Genomic DNA, 26,163 nt, shown 5'->3' with positions numbered 1-26,163 from the left:
AGTTCGTCACGAAGTTCGGCATTGTAGATATATTGTTTGGATGGAATGGTTTGATTTGAATCGACCTATATCATGACAATTTGAATCGCAAAATTAAAATATCAGCATAGCTCCTATCAGCGTGACTGCTCCACACTAGCTCTCCTGTTAATGTACATTTTCTGTTGCTGTCCTTGCTCAAGGTTAAGCTCCAAGTCCGTTGTATTATTGGAGCTTGACCCATCGATCGTGACCGGAGTTATTGGTTTGTTGGCTAACCAAATTTTGACTCCGAATGCATGCATTGTGTCATAAAATCTTTTTGGTTTCATACTCTCTAGGCACAAGATGTCATCCCATTCTCCCATCACTTCCGGTTCAAATTCAATTTTAATGATTCTAGTGGGAATCTTTCCCCAGCGATGCTGACTCTGATTACTAATTCTTGTGTAACGTTAAATTAAATGAATGCAACAACATTGATGGAGGTCGGGGAGAGATTTCAATTCCATTTGATTCATCTGAAATTAATTGTTAAAACTGCATGTATGGATCTTTCATTATATATATATACACTATGGTAATTTACGTGTTGTTGGTAGTAATCATGCACATTTTGAATCATAACCTCAACCTATGGCAATCCTCGCAACATGTTACTACTACTACTACTACTACTTGATGCAGTAGAAGACCTGACAAGTCGGTACCTGGAGAAAAAAAAGTTCTAATGACCCTATTTCGAAGGAAACGGCCTCCGGAGCAAAATTGACGGCTTCGTTGTAATTTTTTGATATTTAAGGCAAATTCCATCGTTTAGGGCTTCAAACAGGCAATTTTTTGTTAATTATGGTGTTTTTGCAATTTTAGAAAAGTTTAGTTCTTTTTATGCAATTTAGGTTTTCTTAAACCCTATTTAAAAAACGTGTAAGTCCTAGGGTTGAATCAGTTGTCTTTTTCATTAGTGAATAAAATTCAGAGCTTTCGTGCTTTGTCCAATCTCGGATCGATTCGAGCTTGATGTCTATTTCTTGGTATTCGTAGAATCAACAGGTATAGAAGGTCGTAGTTCCGGTATTCGTGCGCGAATCAACGGGTCTATGATAGGTTACTCGCGTGTATGCTGCGTCAGTTGGTATCAGAGCCTACGGTTGATCTTGGATCAGAGATGCCGCCCAGGAGGAGGGATCGTGTGGAAGATGTTCATGACCGTGATAATCTGCGACATCTAGAGCAGAGGCTGGAGTAGAGGATGGATCATATAATGGAGCAGCTAACACAGCAGATGGCTACACTTATGGAAAACCAGAATCGGAGAAACCCTAATCTGAATTCTGACCTTGATCGAGAGGAAACTGAAGAGGGGTCGGAAGGAGAGAATTACTTTGCTGATATTCCACGAAGACAGCAAAGGGGCCCAATCGAGGAAGACAGGCAGAGACGAGAGACGGGCATTCGGACCGATATTCCCGAACTCCAAGGAGGCTTGCAGCCAGAAGAGTTTCTAGATTGGCTAAGGACGATAGAAGAGGTTTTGGAGTTCAAGGGGGTACCTGAGACTAAGCGGGTACAGCTTGTGGCGACTCGGTTGCGTGGTAGGGCGACGGCTTGGTGGCAGCAGGTGAAGCTTACCCATAGCAGGATGGGCAAACCTAAGATCACGTCGTGGGAAAAGATGAAGAAAAAGATGAGGGTTACCTTTCTGCTCTATAACTTTCAGAGGATCATGTACCAGCGCCTGCAAAACTTAAGGCAAGGCACTAGGTCGGTGGATGAATACACCAACGAGTTCTACCAGTTGGTTGCTCGTAACAAGCTTCAGGAAACCAAGGATCAGCTGGTGGCGAGATATATTGGCGAGCTGAAAGTGCAGCTACAGGACACGATTAATTTGTTCGACCCTGTTAACGTGTCTTCCGCCTATCAGAGGACCCTGATTGTCGAAAGACAGCAGAAGCAAGCGGGCAGCGGGATGTTCAGTGGAGGTGTTACCGTTGTAGGAACCGGTGGGGCTGCCCGAGCTGGCAGTAGTAGTGTTGTTCCTCGACGTCCGACGAGGCCTGCCAAGATTGGGCCGAGCAGTAGAGGGCCGAAATGCTTCAAGTGTGGAGAGCCCGGGCATCGACAATCTGAATGCAGAAAAGGGGAAAAAAGGGCGATGTTTATTGAAGAAGAATTGTTTGATGACGCAGTTTATGTAGTTGGAGGCGATGGAGAGGTCGAGTTTGACGAGGAGGAAGAGATTGTGACAGGAGATGGAGTGCCCAATCTGGTGGTGAGGAGGTCGTGTATGACCTCGAGAGCTGCGGACGAAGAATGGCTGCGTAACAACATCTTGCAGTCCACCTGCACCATCGAAAATAGAATCTGTCGTTTCATGATAGACTCGGGCAGCTGCAAGAACATCGTATCTGCTGAGGCCGTACAGAAGTTGAGTCTGCGAAGTGAGCCACATCCCAAACTGTATAAGCTGGCATGGCTGAAGAAAGGAGGTGAAGTGAGTGTGTCGAAGTGTGTGTTAGTTACCTTCTCTATTGGCTCCCTGTATAGAGACTCTATGTGATGTGATGTTGTCATGATGGACGCGTGTCACTTGTTGTTGGGAAGGCCCTGGCAGTTTGATAGGAGCGTGAGCCATGATGGACGGACCAATAAGTACAGCTTCACGCATAAGGGATTAAAGATTGTACTGGTACCGAATAGGGATAAGGGCGCTTTTGAGCCCGAACCTGCGGATCCGGTTACCGCAACCAACTTGCTGTCCCTTGCTCGATTTCAGGAGGAGTTGCATGATACAGAGTTTATGTTTGTTCTCGTGGGCAAGAAGGTTGTGGAGGAGGGTCTTACTTCTTGTGAGTCCTTACCGATCTTGAAAGAATTTCAGGATGTCTTTCCTGAGGAGTTGCCAAATGGTCTGCCACCCTTGCGGGATATCCAGCACCATATCGACCTACAGCCTGGTGCGGCCCTTTCGAACAGACCACACTACAGGATGAGCCCGGCTGAACATGAAGAGTTAAGGAGACAGGTGAAGGAGCTGATCTCGAAAGGGTTTATTCGAGAGAGTATGAGCCCATGTGCTGTCCCGACACTTCTAGTGCCTAAGAAGGATGGATCATGGTGTATGTGTGTAGACAGTCGAGCCATCAATAAGATAACGGTCAGGTATCGTTTTCCCATTCCTCGCTTGGATGATCTGCTTGACCAGCTAAGTGGTGCCAGGATTTTTACGAAGTTGGACTTGAAGAGCGGCTATCACCATATTCGGATTCGTGTTGGAGATGAATGGAAGATCGCATTCAAGACTAGGGAGGGGTTATATGAATGGCTTGTAATGCCGTTTGGGCTGTCAAATGCGCCGAGTACGTTCATGAGAGTGACGAACCAGATTCTACGGCCTTTCATTGGTCGGTGTGTGGTTGTGTATTTTGATGACATCTTGATCTACAGCGTCGACCCCGAGCAACACCTGGCCGACTTGAGCGAAGTCCACAATGTCCTTCGACTCGAGAAACTATATGCGTCGTTGAAGAAGTGTGTTTTTATGAGGTCAGAAGTTCTTTTTCTTGGTTATGTTGTTGCTGCTGATGGTTTGAGGGTCGACTCGTCCAAGGTCGAGGTAGTTAGACAGTGGCCTAGACCAACGTGCATTACTGAAGTAAGGAGCTTCCATGGGTTAGCCTCCTTCTACATGCGATTTATACCCCATTTCAGTAGTATTATGGCTCCCTTAACTGACTGCATGAAGGGAGGCAAATTCGAGTGGACTAAGGGGGTAGAAACGACATTCCAGAAGATTAATGAGCGTTTGATGACCGCTTCGATTCTTGTCTTGCCGAATTTTCAGCAGCCCTATAAGCTGCATTCTGATGCATCGAAGGTGGGGATTGGAGCAGTCTTAAGCTAGAACAACAGGCCAATTGCTTTTTTCAGTGAGAAGCTGACGGGGGCGAAAGTGAGATACAACACCTACGACGTGGAATTCTATGCTGTAGTGCAAGCGGTGAAGCATTGGCGACATTATCTTTTCCATAAGGAGTTCGTCTTGTACACTGACCATGAGGCCCTAAAGCACCTCCATAGCCAGGATAAGGTGTCAGCTCGTCATGCATCATGGGTGGCTTACCTGGAGAGTTTTACTTTCGTGGTAAAGTACAAGAGCGAAGTCACTAATCGCGTTGCTGATGCTCTTAGTCGAAGGCGTAGCATTCTGAGCAGGATGACAGTTGAGATACCTGATTTTAGTTCTTTTGCTGAGTTGCTTGAAGTCGACCCCTATTTTTCTATGACGCTAGCTAAAGTGTGGGCTGGAGAAAGAACGGAATACGTGTTGCAGGATGGTTTTCTTTTAAGGGGAAATCAGCTCTGTATTCCTGATTGTAGTTTGCGAGCCCACATTCTTCAGCAACTACACGGCGAAGGTCATGTGGGGAGAGACAGGACCTTGCAGCTGATCCAGTCATCGTATTTCTGGCCTACAATTCGTAAAGAAGTGGAGAAGTACGTGCAACGCTGTAAGGTTTGTCAAGTGTCCAAGGGTACAACAACTAACGCGGGGTTGTACATGCCCCTGCCGATTCTCTCGCAGCCATGGGTGGATATCAGTATGGATTTCATCCTCGGCTTGCCCCGTACCCAAAGAGGTAATGATTCTATATATGTAGTCGTCGACAGGTTCTCCAAGATGGCACACTTTATTCCGTGTAAGAAGACCACTGATGTTGTGCGAGTTGCTCAGTTGTATTTTCAGGAAGTATACCGTCTGCATGGTCTGCCATTCTCTATTGTGTCTGATAGGGACACCCGTCTCCTGAGTCATTTCTGGCGGAGCCTTTGGAAGATGGTGAACACCCAGTTGAACTTCAGTATAGCGTACCACCCGCAGACAGACGGACAAACAGAAGTGGTTAATAAGTCCTTGGGTAATCTGTTGAGAGGTTTAGTAGGGGAGCACGTGAAGAGCTGGGATCAGAAGTTAAGTCAGGCGGAATTTGCACACAATCACGCTGTTAATCGCAACACTGGTTTCAGTCCCTTCCAGGTGGTCTATTCTGTTACTCCCCGGGGACCCCTTGATCTGTTACCCGTGCCGGATAAGACCAGGGTTCATGGTAAAGCGGTTGATTTCGTTCACGGTCTGCAGGAGATTCATGAGGCTGTGCAGAATAATTTGCAGAATGCTGCCATGAAATATAAGGCTGCTGCTGATCGAAGGAGAAGGCACGTGGAGTTTGAAGTTGGCGATTTTGTTTGGGCTGTCCTTACGAAGGATCGATTTTCTGCTGGTGACTACCACAAGCTCGCTGCTAGAAAGATTGGTCTTGTGGAGGTCATTGAGAAAATCAATTCGAACGCCTATCGGCTTAAACTTTCCAACCACATTCGTACTGCCGATGTGTTTAATGTGAAGTACTTGGTTCCTTACACAGGTGATAGCTCGGACGATGACAATTCGAGGGCAAATTCTCTCCACCCAGGAGAGAATGATGCGGTAGAAGACCTAGCAAGTCGGTACGTGGAGAAAAATAGGTTCTGACGACCCTATTTCGAAGGAAACGGCCTCTGGAGCAAAACTCACGGCTTCGCTGTAATTTTTCGATATTTAAGGCAAATTCCATCGTCTATGGCTTCAAACAGGCAATTTTTTGTTAATTAGGGTGTTTTTGCAATTTTAGAAAAGTTTAGTTCTTTTTATGCAATTTAGGTTTTCTTAAACCCTATTTAAGAAACGTGTAAGCCCTAGGGTTGAATCATTTGTCTTTTTCATCGGTGAATAAAATTTAGAGCTTTCGTGCTTTGTCCAATCTCGGATCAATTCGAGTTTGATGCCTATTTTCTGGTATTCGTAGAATCAACAGGTATAGAAGGTCGTAATTCCGGTATTCGTGCTCGAATCAATGGGTCTGTGATAGGTTAATCGTGTATACGCTACGTCACTACTACTACTACTACTACTACTACTACTATTTTTTGCCCATAGTTTTCAAGACTTTCAACATACTAAGCTAACATGATTGATCAGTAAGTCAAAACCAGTAATCCATATACCAAATAGATTTTTTTTTCGGTGTGTACCCTACTATTCAGAAGTCCAATGGGATCTGACTAATCCAGTCGGGAGATCAAGCATTAAAGGTTATTCTCCCTCTCAATAAGTGCGCTTCCCGAGGTTCAAACTTGTATTCTCATCCTTACGGAGGTAAGCTGCTTACCACTTATCCAATAATTTTGTAGGTATATACCAAATAGAAATTAATTGGTTAAGATCTCGATATATAATACTTTTGAATTGAATTGAAGGTACTATTAATTACTACATATAGATAAGATACAATTTTGTGATGCTACATTAATAAAAATCAGGAAATGTTTTTAAAGTGAATGCCCAGAGATCATCTCATCGCAACAATCCTAATATATACATACATACATATATATATATATATATCTGATTTACTAATTTTTTTTTCTCAATTGGACTCTTAATTTTTTTTATTACTATATCTAACGCATTTATTCTAATCTAATGGGCAACTGCTAAAATTGGTTGCATCTTGCCATCCCTTGGAGCCAATCGCTTAACTCCGCATGATTATATCCTTTAATCTACAATAGCAAGTCATCAGGCCGAGAAAAGACACAATAGTTTTCTTTGAATATTATATTTCACTTATATAATTTACTAATGGAATAAGTAAATTACTTAGGTGTTTAATAAATTATATGTATTTTGAGTAATTTACTTGAGTTTATTTTACTATTCCTAACAACTTAAGTAAACTACTTAAGAGATTGTGTAAGTACTACCACCCCCATGGCGTGATATTTTAATGATTGTATAGTATACCTTCCCTAATCCACCATCCCTCAAGGCATGATATTCACATCACCTCACGCATATATTTATATATATACTCATATAATAACTCCAGAAAGGACAACTTCTTCCCTGAATTTATATAATAATTAGTTTTTCAAAAGAAAAACAGAGAAGATGATGGAAAAAAATTCCAAAAATAATTCATCTTGAGCATGTGGGCTCCCTGGGAATGGAGGTCTACAAATTTCGGAGCAAATAAATAAAATAATGCATTTTTACTCAGTTATGGTTAAGCGCAAAAGGAAAAGAGGTAACCCCGCGTCTTGTCTAGTTTAGTATAAAGCTTTAATGCTGTTCTTTTGGAAACCGTAAAGCTTTAATGCTTGCAAAAAGCTCTGTCATGCTCTACTCTTGACCTGTTTCAGCGGGAAAGTGCGATTCTCTGCGATATATCGTTCGGATGCATTGTACATCATTTGGATGCATTGTAGATACAACATTCATGTGTGTGTGTGTGGGATCATCCCCAAGAATTCAAATGGACACATGATGTTTTTGTCAATTTATTTCAGTAATCTGTATATTCATACAGAGACTTTGGGTTCAAATTCGATTTTCGGCATGTTCATAAGATGGATCAGATTACTTATCTCACCGATGTGACGTTGCAGCCATCACGCTCCACACTGACTCCCCTGTTGTAGATCAAAACAGATTCACTACTAACATTGATCTGTACTTCAGTTGCAGTGATCAGGAATGGGATTCACCATCATGCTTTTGCAAGATTCAATTTTAAAGAAGGAATAGATGAGAAGCGCGGACCAAAGAGCCACGGTGCACGTAAATTTGAGGGCTATTTGTTAGGACTTTTAGTTTCCATACATAAATATTTCTTTTCTTTTCTTGTTATTATCGCAAATTTTTCATTCTTGCAAAAGCAAGATATGCTGAATCCCTTCCTGGTCATTGCAACTGAAGTACTCGATCAATGTTAGTAGGGAATGGCATAATTTTTTGTGCCGAGAGAGTATAAAATCAGGAATGATTTTATGTCACAATGCATGCATTCGAAATCAAAATTTGGTTCGACAGCAAACCAATAACTCTGACCACGATCGATGGGTCAAGGCTCTACAGTACAATGAACTTGGAGCTTGAACTAGAGCAGGGACGGCAATACAATGTACACTAACAGGATAGCTAGTGTCTAGCCTCGTAGTCATGCTGATATGTGCTTTGCAGATATTTTAATTTTTCCTTTTCAAATTGTCATGATATAGGCCAATTCCAATCGAACCATTTGATCCGAACGATGTACCTACAATGCAGAACTTCAGGACGAACTCGCGGAGAATCGGACTTTCTGCTGAAAGAGGGAAGGAGTAGAACATGATAGTTCTTTATTGCTGCAAGCATCAAAGCTTTACAGTACCAAAAAAGAAAAGAAAAGCATTAAAGCTTTATATTAAATCGGACAAGCCGCGGGGTTCCTATTTCACTCTTACACTTAGCGATAACAGAGTAACACTGCAATTATTTTATTTATTTCCTAAATTTACAAACCTGCATTTCCAGGGAGCCCACCTGCTCCAGATCAATTATTTTTGGAACCTTCTTCCATCTTTTTCTCTTTGTTTTTGTTTGACGGTTTTAATAACACCGCAAGTGCATGGGATGTGACAAGTTATATAAAGTGAGTAGAGTATTGTTCCCACGGAAACTTGGCCTAGAATTGTACTAACTCGATAAACTTTCTATCCATATGCAATTTGCCCCAAAAAAGCGAGTTTAACCCGACCAGAAATATCTGGAACTTAGAGACTGCGAAAGGTCAATTAATGAACTAATTCCGAAAATCACCTAAAAACAAATCAAAAACTAATAAAAACTCATAAATCCGTTAGGAATGCAAATGATTGAAAAATAAACTTAAAACCTATTCAAACTAAGCTAAACTCGACAAACTAACTCCAATTATACCCCTAAAAAGTGCCGAATAACTCTATTTTCATTGAGTTATCAATTTTTTCTTTTGAAAAATTACTTATTATATAAATTGAGATCATAAAGTGCTCTTCCTTTTTTTTTTCTCTTGGAGTTATTATATGAGTACATATACGTGTGAGGTAATGGGAATATCATGCCTTAGGGGATGGTGGATTAGGAAAGGTCTAAAATGCAATCATTAGAATATCACGGCTTGGGGATTGTGGTACTTACACAATGTCTAAGTAGTTAAATAACATGGGTCAATTCAAGTGATTCGGTACTTGTTTCCCTTAAGGTCTCGAGTTCGAATCTTACAAATGGAGAAAATCCATAATAAGAAAGCTTTACCATTTAGTGGGTCGAACTGGCTCAATTGAATTAATCGAGGCCTAATTGAATTTACGGATATCAGAGTTCACACTGAAAAAAAAAGTTTACTTAAGATGTTAGTAATACCGAAATAAATGCAAGCAAATTACTAAAAATACATGTTATTTACCAAGCACGGAAGTTTCATAAGTAAATTATGTCAAAGTGTAATATAATATCCAAAGAAAAGTGCATGTTTGAGCCTCTGAACGATGGAATTTGACTTAAATCTCGTAATTTCATAGCCAAAGGCTATGAGTTTTGCTCCGGGGGCCGTTTCCCTTGACATAGGGTCATCATAACCTGTTTTTCTTCAAGTACCAACTTGCCGCTTCTTCTTCCGCATCATTCTCTCCTAGGTGGAGAGAATTCGCCATTGAATCGTCCTCGTTCGAGCTATCACCCGTGTAAGGAATCGGGTGCTTTACATTAAACGCTTCAGTAGTACGAATATGATTAGAAATTTTAAGCCGATACGAGTTCGAATTGATCTTCTCTATGACCTTCACCGGCCCAATCTTCCTTGTTGAAAGCTTGTTGTACTCCCCAGCAGGATATCGATTCTTAATAAGAATAGCCCACACAAAATCTCTCATTTCAAATTCCACAGAATGGCGCTTCTTATTCGCAGCTTGCTTATACTTGGCATTAGCTGCTGTCAAGTGATCATACACAGCTTGATGGATCTCCCGCAAGCCATTCACAAAATATGCTGCCTTACCATGAACTTTAGATCAGTTAGGCAAAGGAATTAAATCCAAAGGACCCTTGGGAACAACAGCATACACAACCTAAAAAGGACTAAAACTTGTGCTACGATTGACAGCTTGATTATGGGCGAACTCAGCTTGGCACAACTTGAGGTCCCAACTCTTCACATGCTCCCCCACCAGACTTCGCAGCAAGTTACCCAAGGACCGATTCACGACTTCAGTTTGCCCATCTGTTTGGGGATGATAAGCACTACTGAATTGCAGCTGTGTATCCACCATCTTCTATAAACTTCGCCAAAAGTGGCTAAGGAACCGGGTGTCCCGATCAGAAACAATGGACTTTGGTAATCCATGAAGACGATACACCTCGCAAAAGTACAACTGAGCCACCCGAATAACATTTGTCATGTTCTTGCAAGGAATAAAATGCATCGTCTTAGAAAATCGATCAACAACAACATGGATGGAATCATTTCCATGCTGTGTACGCGATAAACCTAGCACAAAATCCATGCTAACATCCTCCCAAGGCTGCGCTATAACTGGTAACGGTAAATACAACCCAGCATTAGTAGCCGTCCCCTTGGACACGTTGCAGACCCGACACCTTTGCACGTACTTCTCCACCTTTTTGCGTATGGTCGACCAAAAATACGGGCCATGCACTAACTGTAACGTCCGATCTCGCCCAACATGGCATTCTCCATACAACTACTTAATGATGTGGTAGAAAAAGCGGCAAGTCGGTACCTGGATAAAAACAAGTTTGACAACCTTATGTCAAGGGAAACGGCCTCTTGAGCAAAACTCACAGTCTTTGGTTGTGAAATTATGAGATTTAAGGTAAATTCTATCGTTTAGGGTCTCAAACAAGCACTTTTATATTATTTAGGGTATTTTTTTCTATTTTAGGAAATAGTTTATTTTTAAGAATATTTTTATTTTTTTCGATATATTTTCGTTTTCTCTATTTAAACGATGTAAGCCCTACGATTAAGAACTAACTTCGAAAATCACCTAAAACAAATAAAAAACTAATAAAAACTCATAAACCCTTTAAGACTGCAAATGATTGAAAAATAAACTTAAAACCTACTCAAACTAACCTAAAATTCAAAAAATTAGCTCTAATTATACCCGTTCTAAGTGCCGAATAACTCTATTTTCACAGAGTTAACACTTTTTTTCTTTTTGAAAAATTACTTATTATATAAATTGAGGGAAGTTGTCTTCCTTTTTTTCTTGGAGTTATTATATGAGTACAAATACATGTGAGGTAATGGGAATATCAAGCCTTAGGGGATGGTGGATTAGGAAAGGTCTAAGATGCAATCATTAAAATATCACGCCTTGGATTAGTTCAAGCGGTTCAACGTTTGTTTCTTTTAAGCAAGGTCTCAAGTTCAAGTCTTGTGAGTGGAAAAATCCACACTGGAAGATATTTACCATTAGTAAGTCGACCCGGCTCGACTGGATTAATCAGACCCCAATTGGGTTTATGGATACCAAAGTTCACAATGAAAAAAAAAATAGTTTCCTTAAGTTGTTAGTAATAGTGAATTAAATGCAAGTGAATTACTAAAAATACATGTAGCTAGCGTTCTATCTTGTGGGTTGCACGGGTTCATTATTGTATACCTATTAATATTTTTATGAGAACTAATCACATTTTTAACAATAACTCTTCTTACTAGTAAAAATAAATGATTAATTTGAAACTCAAAACAATAATCTTCAATAATATTAGACTAAATATAAATGATTAATTAAAAATATTGTAACTAATTTTCTCATACAATTATGAATTATATACAGTATAATGACGAATATATTGGTCCATCATAAATATTCAGTTCATATTTTACTATGTCACAAATTTATTTTTGCTATAAAAGGCATTGTTTTGTGAGATTCTAATTTTCAAAAGTTAGTCTTTTTTGAAAATTACATAAATTAAAATTAATTATTTCTTTTAGTGTCCTATCATTGTTATCATAAAGTTACATTATTTATTTAATTTATAAATAAAAACTTGCTTTTAAGTCATTTAATTAATTAATTAACTATTTATTCTGTTGATAATTTGAACAATCTAAATTTGATTTTTTTTATATTTATGAAAATATGCACTTGTCATTTATATAGACCAACTTCTAATTAATATATATATATATATATATATATATATAATCTACGTAGATAGACAATTTTCGAAATGATTTTTAATCCGAGGAGCTTTCTCATGAGTATTTATATATAGATAAATAGATATATGAATACAATAATTAAAATATATTTTATAATTACCTTAACTCCACAAAATTAATGAATACTATAATTAAATTGTATTTTATAATTACCTTGATTCCACTAAATTAGTGGCTTGTGATAATCTTTATCTTTTTTTTGAAAATTACATAAATAAAAATTAATTGTTTCTTTTAGGGTCCTCTCTTTGTTATCACAAAGTTACATTATTTATTTAATTTTTCAAATAATAAACTTGCTTTTAAGTCATTTATTAATTAAATATCCAGTTGATAATTTGAAAATTTTAAACTTGAATCTTTTATATTTATGAAGTTATTCATTTATCATTTATATAGACCAACTTCTAGTTAATATATATATATATATATATGTACACACATATATAATCTACATAGATAGATAATTTTTTACAGAGATATATATATTATATAAATAATCCACATTAACATATGAATACTATTATTAAAATATATTTTATAATTATATAAATATCTCAAATTATATCATATCTTCGACCTTAATTTTTTAAAAAAACAATTATAGTGGCTAAAGCAATGGAAACATATAGTTTGTTGTATTTTTTTTCAAATTTAACAAGAAAAAGAAAATTTTATGAAAATTAACTGATAAATAAAGCGAATTGATATTTTTAACCCATTAAATATAGGCCTATTAATTGCTTGTAGGAGTCAATTTTACAATATATATGGATATGGATTTACTAAATACGGAAGTTTCATAAGTAAAATATATCAAGTTAAATATAATATTCAAAGAAAACTATTTTGTCTTTCCGTGACTTATTGATGACCTGCTATTGTAGATAAAAGAATAATTATGTGAAGTTAAGTGATTGGCTCAAAGTAATGGCACGGTGCAACCAATTTTAGCAATTACCCCATAGAATTTGCCTATTAGATTAGATAGAAGTGTGCGACATAATAATATAAAATAAAAACACTTTAAGAGTTCAATTGAGAAAAATGAGTTTTAAAACAGCAAAATATAATTTTTTAAAAGATTTTTGCCATGATTTTAGAATTATTTCCCGGTTTTTATTAATGTAGCATCATAAAATTTTTTCTTAACGTAGTACCGAGATATTAGTTAATCAATTTCTATTTGGTATGTAGATTATATGTTTTGGCTTACTAATCGATCATATTAGCTTGACATGTTGAAATTCTTGAAACTATGGATAAAGAGGAGTAGTAGTAGCAGTAGTAGTAACATGTTGCCATGTAAGTAAATGCAGTTGATACAAAATGGACATGATCACTACCAACTACACGTAAATTACCGAAGACATACCTGCATATATATATATATATATATATAAGATCCTTATATGCAATTGCAGCAATTAATATCAGATAAATGAATTGGAATTGGAATCTCGCCCAACCTCCTTCATATATCAACGTTGCTGCATTTATTTAATTTATTAACGTTTCACCAGAATTACTGATCATAGTGAGCATAGTTGGGGAGAGATTCCCACTAGAATTAGTAAAATTTGATCCTCACATTAATTATCCACTAATTTAAATCTTAGACCCAATTAAATTAAGGAGGTCAGTCAGCTCGAGGCCAATGGAAGTGGGATGGCCCCAATTAGAATGAAATAATTATAAGTTAGAACTTAAAGTAAACACAATAACAGATAAGATTTCTTACCAAGAAAATAGCGGATAACTTGTTACTATTCTTGTCAAAATAAGCTCAATCTAATAAGTATATCGTGACAAGATAATGTTTGGTCACAATATCTTATAACTTATAATAATAAACTTATTTTCGCGGTGAAAACGTTATACAATTTGTGTCACCATATATGAGAATATGTATGTACATATATGTTAGTTATTATGAGAATATTAGTTTGTCGCACTCACAAAATATTGTAGATTTGTATATACATATATTATATATGTATCTACATACATATAAAGTACGGGCATTATACGTATGACAACTAAATGCAGTTGATTCAAAATGGACATGATCACTACCAACTACACGCAAATTACCGAAGACATACATGTATGTGTGTATATATATATATATATATATATAAGATCCTCAGATGCAGTTGCAGCAATTAATATCAGATGAATGAATTGGAATTGGAATCTCTCCCAACCTCCTTCATATATCAACGTTGCTGCATTATTTAATTTATTAACGTTTCATTAGAACTATTGATCAGAATGAGCATCGTTAGGGAGAGATTCCCACTAGAATTAGTAAAATTTAATCCTCACATTAATTATCCACTAATTTAAATCTCAGCCCCAATTAAATTAAGTAGGTCAGCCAGCTGGAGGCCAGTTGAAGTGGGATAGCCTCAACTAGAATGAAATAATTATAAAAAGTAAACGCAATAACTGATAAGATTTATTGTCACGAAAATAACGGATAACTTGTTAGGGGTCTAGTCAAAATAAGCTCATCCCAACAAGTATATCGTGACAAGATAACATTTGGTCACAATATCTTATAACTTGTGGTGATAAACTTATTTTCGTGATGAAAACGTTATACAACATGTATCACCGTATATGAAAATATGTATATACATATATTCTACTTATTATGAGAATACTTGGTTTATGGCGCTCACACAATATTGAAGATATGTATATACATATTAATATATATCTATTTACATACATATTAAGTATGTGCATTAAATATGACAACTAAATGCAGTTGATTCAAAATGAACATGATCACTACCAACTACACGTAAATTACCGAAGACATACATGTATCTATATATATATATATATATATATATATAAGATCCTTACATGCAGTTGCAGCAATTAATATCAGATGAATGAATTGCAGCAATCAATGCTGCTGCATTTGTTTAATTAATTAACGTTTCACAAGAATCGTTGATCGGAGTGAGCATCGTTGGGGAGAGATTCCCACTAGAATTAGTAAAATTTGATCCTCACATTAATTATCCACTAATTTAAATCCAAGCCCCGATTAAATTAACAAGCTCGAGGCCAGTGGAAGTGGGATAGCCCCAATTAAAATGAAATAATTATAAGTTAGAACTTAAAGTAAACACAATAATAGATAATATTTTTTATCAAGAAAATAACGGATAACTTATTACGGATCTTGTCAAAATAAGCTCATCTTAATAAGTATATCGTGACATGATAATGTTTGGTCACAATATTTTATGACTTATGCTGATAAACTTATTTTCGTGATAAAAAAGTTATACAATGTGTGTCCACATATATGAAAATATGTATATACATATATACTAGCTATTATGGGAATACTTGCTGTGCTGCACTCACATAATATTTAAGATATATTTATATATATAAATATATATGTATTTACATACATATTAATCACGTGCATTATAAGTATGGCAACTAAATGCAATTGATTCAAAATGGACATGATAACTACCAACTACACGTAAATTACCGAAGACATACATACATACATATATATATATATATATAAAAGATCCTTAGATGTAACAACATTTTGATCTTTACGGTTAAATTTATTTTCTCAACAACCATCTCGCGTGGAAGAAGTAGGCCCACATCCAGGAGCTATTTTTGTTTCAAAAAATTCATTATGGTATAGTCTTTAATTTACATATTTCATGAGTGCATATGTTTCGGTCTCAAAAAGCGAGGTGGCATTACGACATTGTGCCCCTTGTGAAACTACTATTAGCCGTTAAGAAGAACCCCCTCCATTCTATGTGGCATTACAAGGTGAGTTGTCCCGAGTTTTAATATTTTATATAGATTTGATCCTCACATTAATTATCAACTCATTTAAATCTCAGCCCCAATTAAATTAAGTAGGTCAGCCAGCCAGTGGAAGTGGGATAGCCCCAATTACAAGTTTTTGAGTTTGATACAAATGCGTATGGAGATTAACATTTTGTTGTTGGAGTTTTAACTTGATGCCTTGGAAGTGGAAGCAAAAGTGGGACAGCCACTATTCTGTGCCCTATATATATATACACATTCATCTCGTAGTGCAGACCCTGTGCTCTGACATCTTCCAATAGCTTACCATACCAAAACTAATGGGAAGAATGGCTGAGCCCTTTTATATCATCGCAATTCTGCAGTTAGTTTGATGTTCACAGGTTTTACCATAACTGCCATGCCAGGAAACCATGCCGCAGCAGTGGCCACTGAGTTGACGAGCCTCCAGGCACCGACCAACTCAGGTTAGATATCAATGAGTTAGTTTACTTGATTTGATTATTGACTTTTGTTTATCTTTCGTGTCTTATTGATGAATATTATTTTTATTCCCAAGAAACCAGCTCCCTGCCCCAGCGACTGTCATCTTGGACGACTGTTGCGTCTCGAAACGGAAGCCATGTCGTCGCATTGCTAATGTTCAGACCCCTGCTACACCAATTGTGGCGCAGCATACACGGGAGCAACTGTCACAGATCCGTTGATTCCGCAGAATACCGGAACTACGACCTTCAATCTCCTATTCATTCTTCGAATTGCTAGGAAACCGACATCAAACTCGAATCGAATCCGAGAATGGGTGAAAGAGCATGGTAGCTCCAAAACTTTATTGATAATCCAAAAACTGTCTTAACCCTAGGGCTTACATCGTTTAAATAGAGAAAACGAAAATATAACGGAAAAAAATTCTTTAAAATAAATTATTTCCTAAAATAGCAAAAAACGCCCTAAATAACATAAAATTGCATGTTTGAGACCCTAAAAGATGGAATTCGGCCTAAATCTCGTCTTTTCATTGCCAAAGGTAACGAGTTGTGCTCCGAAGGCCGTTTCCCTCGAAATATGGTCGTCAGAACTTGTTTTTTTTCAATGTACCGATTTGCTACTTTTTCTGCCGCTTCAAATTGCCATCCTGGATGGTAACTGTTGTGTCCCCAAAAGGAAGTCATGTTGTCACGTTGCTAGTTTTCAGGCCCCTACTGTAGCGACTGCCATCCAGATGTTGATTGTTGCTTCCCCTACGTGAAGCCATGCTGTCACATTGGCTGATGTTCTGCCCCTCTTGCAGTGACTGCCAGCCTGGACAAATGTTGCTACTTACCGTAATGTGAAGCCTCGCTGTCCCGGTTCCAAAACTTTAGCGAGTTGGTCCGTTGATAAATAAAGTTGAGTTGTATGTCATTAGGGGTACGTATATTTGGGTATATAAGTGTGTTCTGATAAGGACGTAATTGTGTTGGGAGGGAGAATAACCTTTAGTGCTCGATCTCCCGACTGGATTAGTCAGATCCCATTGGGATCTGAATACTAGGGTACACACCGAAAAAAATGTTTGAAAGAGAATAAGATGGTGTTTTGTGTGTGAATTTATAATGGGTTACTATGATCATTAGAAATCTATAGGAGTTAATTTTCTTTTAAAGTAATTTAGACTCAATTCAATTTTGGTAATCAAGCTCCCCAGAACAGAAATCCACATGCCTCTGAAAGCACCCGAATGCTCATGTTTTAGCTATAACGTCGTCTTTACTAAAGTCGTGATGCATGAGAGTGCTTCCATAGTTCCCACGAAGCTCATATATTGTAGGCTCATAACTGATCAATATGTATGAGCTTTATTAGGAATCCAATGTTCGTCCATCCGATCCTCGACCGGAAGACTGAGGAAGACAGATAACTTACATTGATTGCGAATATACTCCGAATTATGGTTACGGATTTACAAGCCCTTAATGCAACTTTTTGTCCAATTCACCCATAATTAAAGCCATTTTGCTCTTCTTTGCAACTTTGACAAATAAAACGCGCAAAGGCAACATCTTCTGCATTCACTTCCATCAACTTTCTAATCTTTCTAAAGCAAAATATTTTCGGATGCTACCCCTCTGAAAGCAGGGGCGGCTCTTCCCTTTGGCAAGGAAGGCAATCGCCTTAGGCCCCACATAAAATTAGGCCCCTAATTTTTAGGTTTGTGATAATATTATTAATTAATATATTTAATAATAAAAAATCCAAAAATTAATTAACAATCAAGGTCTCACAAATAAAAAAAAATCAAGGCCACATTTATTAAATTAGTCAACGTTATCTAATTACTCCTCAAGTACCCCTAAATTTTCTCTCCCACTTATTAATTGATAAATCATGACTTCGAATATAAATTATCTACTTAATTTCTTCTATTATCTCTTTCTTTTTTCTCTCATTTAATATCTCCAGCTACTTAATTTGTAATTTAACCACCTCCCCTGTAGCATAAATCTCCTTGATTATCCGCAACTACCTATTTCCAATAATGTTTTAATGTTAAAATTTTACTCCTATAAAAGGAGTTGTTTTACTTTTAAATACTTATTATTCTCACACCTATTCTCTTTTCTCATCTTTTCTATTAAATTACACTCCCTTCATTTGAAGCAAGTGATCTCCTTCAAATTTTATAATTAATCAGGTTCTATTGTTCTAAACTTTGATTATTCTTTTAATTAATATATTTATTTTATTAAACATATATTTTTCATAGGTATATATTTTCGAAGTGTTTATACATATATTTTATTATTTGTAACGCATAGGAATTCTTTGGTAGTGTTTATAGGTAAATATGTCAGCTAGGAAACATAAATTTGGTTATTCAAAATTTTAAAAAATGAGAGAGAAGAAGAATTAAAAGTTTAATTCAACCTCAAAAACGAGCTCTTGATAAATTTTTAATGAGTAAAGAATTATCTATGTCATCAATTGAAAAAGAAAATATTAGAAGAAATTGAATATAAAAGCTTAATAAGTAATTTTGCATCTCAAAAAGTTAGAAAAAATTTTAAATAAATTTTTTTATAAAGTTATTTAAAAAAAAAGGCCTCATATTTATATTTTGCCTTATGCCTCAAGAGCCCTTGAGCCGCCCCTATCTGAAAGCAAACTCCCTCTTTATATCTTTCGATGATATGGCCAAATCTACGATTCCCCGGCCCCACAGATCCGAAAAATGACTGTCCACTCGATCGAATTTCACAGCCGGGAACTTTATCAAACAACGACACAAGTGAACAGACGATGAGATAGGCTAGAATGTAAAAACATTGTATACAGATAAACCATGACCAAGGGCAACATAATAGATGACTAGCCCAAGTCGAAGTTCGAAGCTGCCGGCTACGGAAGATCCATCTGCAAGATTAGCAGCTAGTACAAAAACAAGGCCCAATCTAAAGTCGATGAAGAAGTGATTAAGGCTGGGAAGGAAAAGGCCAGGGCCATCTACAAAGTCGTGGAGGCATATCTCTTGGGGGAACCCCCATGCTTGTGCTTAATTTTGCATTACGAAATGGAAATTACTTTATACAAATTGATCTTGAATGAAAGGCTAAATTCACAAGATAACATTTCCAAAGACAGTGAGAGTCCACGGAGTAGAGAAACAAAAAGACTGCTCATTTAGACACATCGATGGAAGGAGTTGAACGAACATGAGCCCTTCCGTGTGTTAAAAGTTAATTTGTAATTTTCATTATAGTAAATTCTAGAGAGTTTGAGAAGCCTTCTGTTCTTGGAGTCGGGTTAGGCTTAATGAGTCTTTGGAATTGTGTTAGCGTCTTTTAAGATTCACTTATGTACTTATTTACTTCGAATTTTTGGAAGTAACTATATTCATGTATTAAATTGTAGCAAGCCAAGTTATATAAGCCCTTGGGTTTGCACACTTGCTAAGGAAAACTTTTATTTGTAATATCTTAGCTTGTGTTTGGTTTTAAAGTAGAATAGCAATTCTACTCTACTCTACTCAACCTTTTGAAGTAAGAAAAAACAAAAAAAAATTATTGCAAGTGTATGTAAAAGATATACCCGAACAAGACTGCTCCTCTAAAGTCATAACTTTACTATATTATGTACGTAAAAGATATACAAAATCTTAATTTAGTATATTAGAGTTGAAATAATTTATAAATTTTAGCTAATACTCAAACAAAATATTCAATATTATAATTAAAAAATAATTATTGAAAATCATAATTTTGATATAATATAAATATATACTTAGCTATCTTATGCATGTAAGAATATTTTCGAATTTTAACTTAGTATATCAGAGTAAAATAATCTATAAATTTAAGTTAAACTCAAAATAAACATAAATATTATAATTATAATTATAAATAAAATAATTATTAAAAATTGTGCGTTTTGAAATAATATAAATTATATATTTTATTATGTTATGCATATAGATATATATCAAATTTTAAATTAGTATCTCACAAAGAAATAATTATAAGTTTAAGTTAGGACTTAAAATAAATATATTTTTTATGTTTTAATTAGACATAAACTAAATATTCCAAGAACGTGAGTTTTGAAATAAATTTATGTTATATACTTTACTATTTTATGTATGTAAAAAATTTCGATCTTTAACTCAGTATAAAGTGAAATAATTTATAAATTTAGGTTGAAACTCAATATGTACTTTGCTCAATAATTACTTAATCGAAAATATACAGAGATTTTTAAATAAGTTAATAACATTTTCAATTTTATTATGAGAAAATTACGCCATATATCCTATAGTTTCACCAAATTTTCAAATCTATCATATGTTTTAAAAATTACCAAAAATATCTCATGGTTTACATTTGGTTCCAAATTTATCTTGTCCCTATATCTTCCATTAACATTTAACGGTATTGCTGACGTGGAAAGTAAGTGAGCCCATTTTTGCCAATGTGACAATTTATCCTGGATAGATTTGAGAAAAAAAAATTAAAAGCATGGAATTAATTTGAGAAAAAATTAAAACAATGGGATAGATTTGAGAAAAAATTAAAATCATGGGATAGGTTTGGAACCTATTTAAGTTTCATTAACGGATAAATTGACGACGGGATAGATTTGGAACCAAATGTAAAACCATGTGATATTTTGAGTAATTTTTAAAGCATATGATAGATTTGAGAATCCTATGATATATGGGGTAATAACCTCTTGTATTAATGCAGGGGACTCCAAAGGACGAGCAATTACAAACTAAGGGAATGCCTAAAATGACTATGTGGAATCCTCTCGTTGAGCAAATCAAGCAATCTCATTGTATGAGCCCAATTAATATATATGTATAGATTCTGGCTAGAAGTTTTTGAATTTGATAAAAATGCCTATGGAGATTAACATTTTGTTGTAGGTGTTTTAACTTGATGCCTTGGAATCTTAAACCTTATCTTAAATAATACTAAAACTATTGTTTAGTGGTTCGTGTGCTCGTAATTGTGCAACGTGTCCCAGCTTCACAGCTTATCACGTAGCATTTAGTTGCTTCGACGGCTCTTCATGTTTGCTTCTTCTCCTGAGCCCGTTGGTCCTTTCTTTCTATTTCTTTTTCCAATTTTCACTCCCTCAACCTCAAATCTTTCTTACTCCTTTTTTTTTTCTTTACCAAAAAAATATATCTGCTTTTTGAATACATAAACATCCGAGAACTTACAAGTTTCGATTATCGAGATCATAAAGTATAATGTAACTAAAATTGATTCGTAGATTAGTGTTTGAGTTTAAGTATTGTTTATTAGTGTGCTAAAATTTAATCATTTTCAACATTAAGTTTATCAAATTACCATTAAATAATGAACAAACGTTGATATATTTAAAAAGTACAAAACTTGTTGAGATCATAAAGCATAATGTAACGAAAATTGATACATATATTAGTGTTTGAGTTTAATTTTTGTTTATTAGTGTGCTAAAATTTAATCATTTTCAACATTAAATTTATGAAAACTACCTTTAAATAATGAACAAATGTTGATATATTTAAAATGTAAAAAACTTGATGAGATCATAAAGTATAATGTAACAAAAATTGATACATAGATTAGTGTGTAAGTTTAAATTTTGTTTATTCTTTTGCTAAAATTTAATTAATCATTTTCAACATTAAGCTTATCAAAATTACCAGTAAATAGTGAACAAACGTTTATATATTTTAAAAGTAAAAACTTGAATGAAATTGTGCGACAAATTTTTTATGATAGTTTACAACAAATTATATTAAGTACCGTATAAATATGTTATAAAGTTTAAATTTTCCTATCAAAATTATCATTAAACATTTAATTGTAATTATTCTCGAATAAGTTTAATGATATAATCTTATTTTTTGCAGTACTTAAAAAAATAAAATAAAATACAAAAATAAGAAATGAAAACGTTAGCCCGCAACATAGTGCAGTCCTCGCCCTAATTATAATGTAATTCTACTTGGATAAACCATTTTCTCTGAATTTCAAAGCTGAAATGTGATCTTATGTAGGTCAGGCTGTGAGGGCATTATATAATTTCTCCAGAAGGCCACAAACCCTTATAAGGATAAATGGGAGTTTGCTCCTATACCCAGCGTATAAGAAATCTTATATGTAATGAGTAATACTGTGTATCAAATTGACAATATAACAAGTCAATAAGAGTTCGTCAATATCTATTGGTATTTAGAAATATCACAAAAAAATTATTATAGATGAAAATATAATATTTTATGTGTCTTGTGAGTTGTGACACAATTACAGGCGATATGCCTATTTCACAATACCTTCTTTCAGGGTACGTGTTCGCTTCAAGTGATCTCAAATAGCATGCCATTGTCACGCATTTTTCTGCATCATCATCGTCCCCATCATCTTTATCGTTGTTATTGTTATTATTAGTACTGTTGTTATTATTATTATTATTATTATTACTATTTCTATTTAACCAATAAAAGGAAAAATTCAATAGTTTCGGAAATAGGGTTTTAGTGAATCTGCTTTCACTTTTTTTTTCCGATGTGAACCATGGTATTTGGAATTCTAATTGAGCCCCTGGATAGAGGAACAACCTATTCAAAGGAGGAATAGATGAGAAGCTCGGACCAAAGCGCTGCGGTGCACGTAAATTTGATGGCTATTTGTGGGGACTTTTAGTTTCCATATGTAAATATCTCTTTTTTTCTTTGATTGTTATTATCGAAAATTTTTCATTCTTGCAGAAGCAAGATATGCCGAAGTCGGTCCTGATCATTGCAACTGAAGTACTCGATCAATTTTAGAAGGGAATGGCATGACTTTTTGTGCCTAGAGAGTATGAAACCGGGATAGATTTTATGTCACAATGCATGCATTTGGTATCAAAATTTGGTTCGACAGCAAACCAATAACTCCGGCCATGATCGATGGGTCAAGCTTGAACGGGACAATGATATAACAGGATAGCTAGTGTCTAGCTTCATAGTCATGCTGATATGAGCGATGCAGATACTTTAATTTTTGCAATTCAAATTGTCATGATATAAGTGAATTCCAATCAAACCATTCTATCCGAACTATGTACCTACAATGCAGAATTTCGAGACGAACTCGCGGAGGATCGGACTTCCGCCGAAAGAGGGCAACAGTAGAACATGATAGAGCTTTATTGTTCCCAGCATCAAAGCCAGCAATAAAGCTTTTGACGCAGCGAAACTAATTGCGATTTGTTGATTCGCGCACGAATACCAGACAACAACCTTCTATAACCTGTTGATTCTACGAATAGCAGGAAATATGTATCAAACTCAAATCAAATCCGAGATTGGATGAAAGAGCACGGTAGGACTGTCTTAGCCCTAAGGCTTACATCATTTAAATAGAGAATTTGAAAATATATCGAAAAAAATAAAAATATTCTCAATAATAAATTATTTCCAAAAATACCATAAAACGCCTAAATAACATAAAAGTGCATGTTTGAGGCTTTAAACGATGGAATTTGCCTTAAATCTCGTAATTTCATAGCCAAGTGCTATGAGTTTTGCTCCGGAGGCCGTTTCCCTTGACATAGGGTCGTCATAACCTATTTTTCTTCAAGTACCGACTTGTTGCTTCTTCTACCGCATCATTCTCCCCTAGGTAGAGAGCATTCGCCATTGAATCATCCTCGTTCGAGCTATCACCTGTGTAAGGAATCGGGTGCTTCACATTAAATGCTTCAGCAGTACGAATGTGATTAGAAATCTTAAGCCGATAGGAGTTCGAATTGATCTTCTCTATGACCTCCACCGGCCCAATCTTCCTTGCTGAAAGATTGTTGTACTCCCCAGCAGGATATTGATTCTTAATAAGAATAGCCCACACAAAATCTCTCATTTCAAATTCCACAGAACGGCGCTTCTTATCCGCAGCTTGCTTATACTTGGCATTAGCTGCTGTCAAGTGATCATACACAGCTTGATGGATCTCCCGCAAGCCATTCACAAAATATGCTGCCTTACCATGAACTTTAGATCGGTTAGGCAAAGGAATTAAATCCAAAGGACCCTTGGGAACAACAGCATACACAACCTGAAAAGGACTAAAACTTGTGCTACGATTGACAACGTGATTATGGGCGAACTCAGCTTGGCACAACTAGAGGTCCCAACTCTTCACATGCTCCCCCACCAGATTTCGCAGCAAGTTACCAAAGGACCGATTCACGACTTCAGTTTGCCCATCGGTTTGGGGATGATAAGCACTGCTGAATTGCAGCTGTGTATCCACCATCTTCCATAAACTTCGCCAAAAGTGGCTAAGGAACCGGGTGTCTCGATCAGAAACAATGGACTTTGGTAATGCATGAAGACGATACACCTCGCGAACGTACAGCTGAGCCACCCGAATAACATATGTGGTCTTCTTGCAAGGAATAAAATGCATCATCTTAGAAAATCGATCAACAACAACATAGATGGAATCATTTACACGCTGTGTACGCGATAAACCTAGCACAAAATCCATGCTAACATCCTCTCAAGGCTGCGCTATAACTGGTAACGGCACATACAACCAGCATTAGTAGCCGTCCCCTTGGACACGTTGCAGACTCGACACCTTTGCACGTACTTCTCCACCTCTTTGCGTATGGTCGGCCAAAAATACGAGCCCTGCACTAACAGTAACGTCCGATCTCGCCCAACATGGCATTCTCCATGCAACTACTTAATGATGCGGTAGAAAAAGAGGCAAGTCGGTACCTGGATAAAAACAAGTTCTGACAACCTTATGTCAAGGGAAATGGCCTCTTGAGCAAAACTCACAGTCTTTGGTTGTGAAATTATGAGATTTAAGGCAAATTCTATCGTTTAGGGTCTCAAACAGGCACTTTTATGTTATTTAGGGTATTTTTTTGCTATTTTAGGAAATAGTTTATTTTTAAGAATATTTTTATTTTTTTCGATATATTTTCATTTTCTCTATTTAAACGATGTAAGCCCTAAGGTTAAGACAGCTTTTGGATTATCAATAAAGTTTTGGAACTACTGTGCTCTTTCACCCAATCTCGGATTTGATTCGAGTTTGATGCATATTTCCTGGTATTCGTAGAATCAATAAGAGATTGAAGGTCGTAGTTCCAGTATTCTGCGAAATCAATGGATCTATGACAGATTGTTTACATGTACGCTGCGTCAGCTTTACAATACCAAAACTGAAAAGAAAAGCATTAAAGCTTTATATTAAATCGAACAAGCCGCAGGGGTTCCTATTTCACTCTTACACCTAACTATAACAGAGTAACGCTGCAATTTTTTTATTTATTTGCTCCTAAATTTGCAAACCTGCATTTCCAGGGGGGCCACTTGCTCAAGATCAATAATTTTTGAAACTTTCTTCCATTTTTATCTCTTTGTTTTTGTTTGACGGTTTTAATAACTCGCAAGTGCACGGGATGTGACAAGTAATATGAGGTGAGTAGAATATTGTTCCCACGCGAACTTGGTCTAGAATTGCACTAACTCGATAAAATTTCTATCCATATCCAATTTGCACCAAAAAAGCGGGTTTAACCTAACCAGAAAAATCGAGAACTTAGGGATTGCAAAAGATCAATTAATGAACTAACTTCGAAAATCACCTAAAAACAAATCAAAAACTAATAAAAACTCATAAACCCTTTAAGACTGCAAATGATTGAAAAATAAACTTAAAACCTACTCAAACTAACCTAAAATTCGAAAAATTAGCTCTAATTATACCCGTTCTATGCCGAATAA

General features: G+C 36.0%; 1 protein-coding gene and 1 long non-coding RNA gene across 2 annotated transcripts; both read left to right on the top strand.

Annotated features, from left to right (window-relative positions):
• Nucleotides 1-1,231: 1,231 nt before the first annotated feature.
• Nucleotides 1,232-2,542, top strand: LOC116203312. Its single transcript, XM_031535004.1, has one exon. It carries the CDS (start codon nucleotides 1,232-1,234, stop codon nucleotides 2,540-2,542), a length of 1,311 nt encoding a protein of 436 aa, XP_031390864.1.
• Nucleotides 2,543-16,105: 13,563 nt separating this feature from the next.
• On the top strand, nucleotides 16,106-17,582 carry LOC116196448. The gene is made up of 2 exons (XR_004154826.1): nucleotides 16,106-16,375; nucleotides 16,468-17,582. It is a non-coding gene; the product is annotated as an uncharacterized LOC116196448 (long non-coding RNA).
• Nucleotides 17,583-26,163: the final 8,581 nt, after the last annotated feature.

This window comes from Punica granatum, chromosome 1 (genome assembly GCF_007655135.1).
Source record: "Punica granatum isolate Tunisia-2019 chromosome 1, ASM765513v2, whole genome shotgun sequence".
Lineage (NCBI taxonomy): Eukaryota > Viridiplantae > Streptophyta > Magnoliopsida > Myrtales > Lythraceae > Punica > Punica granatum.
The sequence above is the reverse complement of the archived record's forward strand: the minus strand, read 5'-3'. Positions and strand labels throughout refer to the sequence as shown.

Coding starts and splice junctions, on each gene's coding strand:
- LOC116203312 (XM_031535004.1), top strand. CDS start 1,232: ATGGATCATATAATGGAGCAGCTAACACAGCAGATGGCTACACTTATG.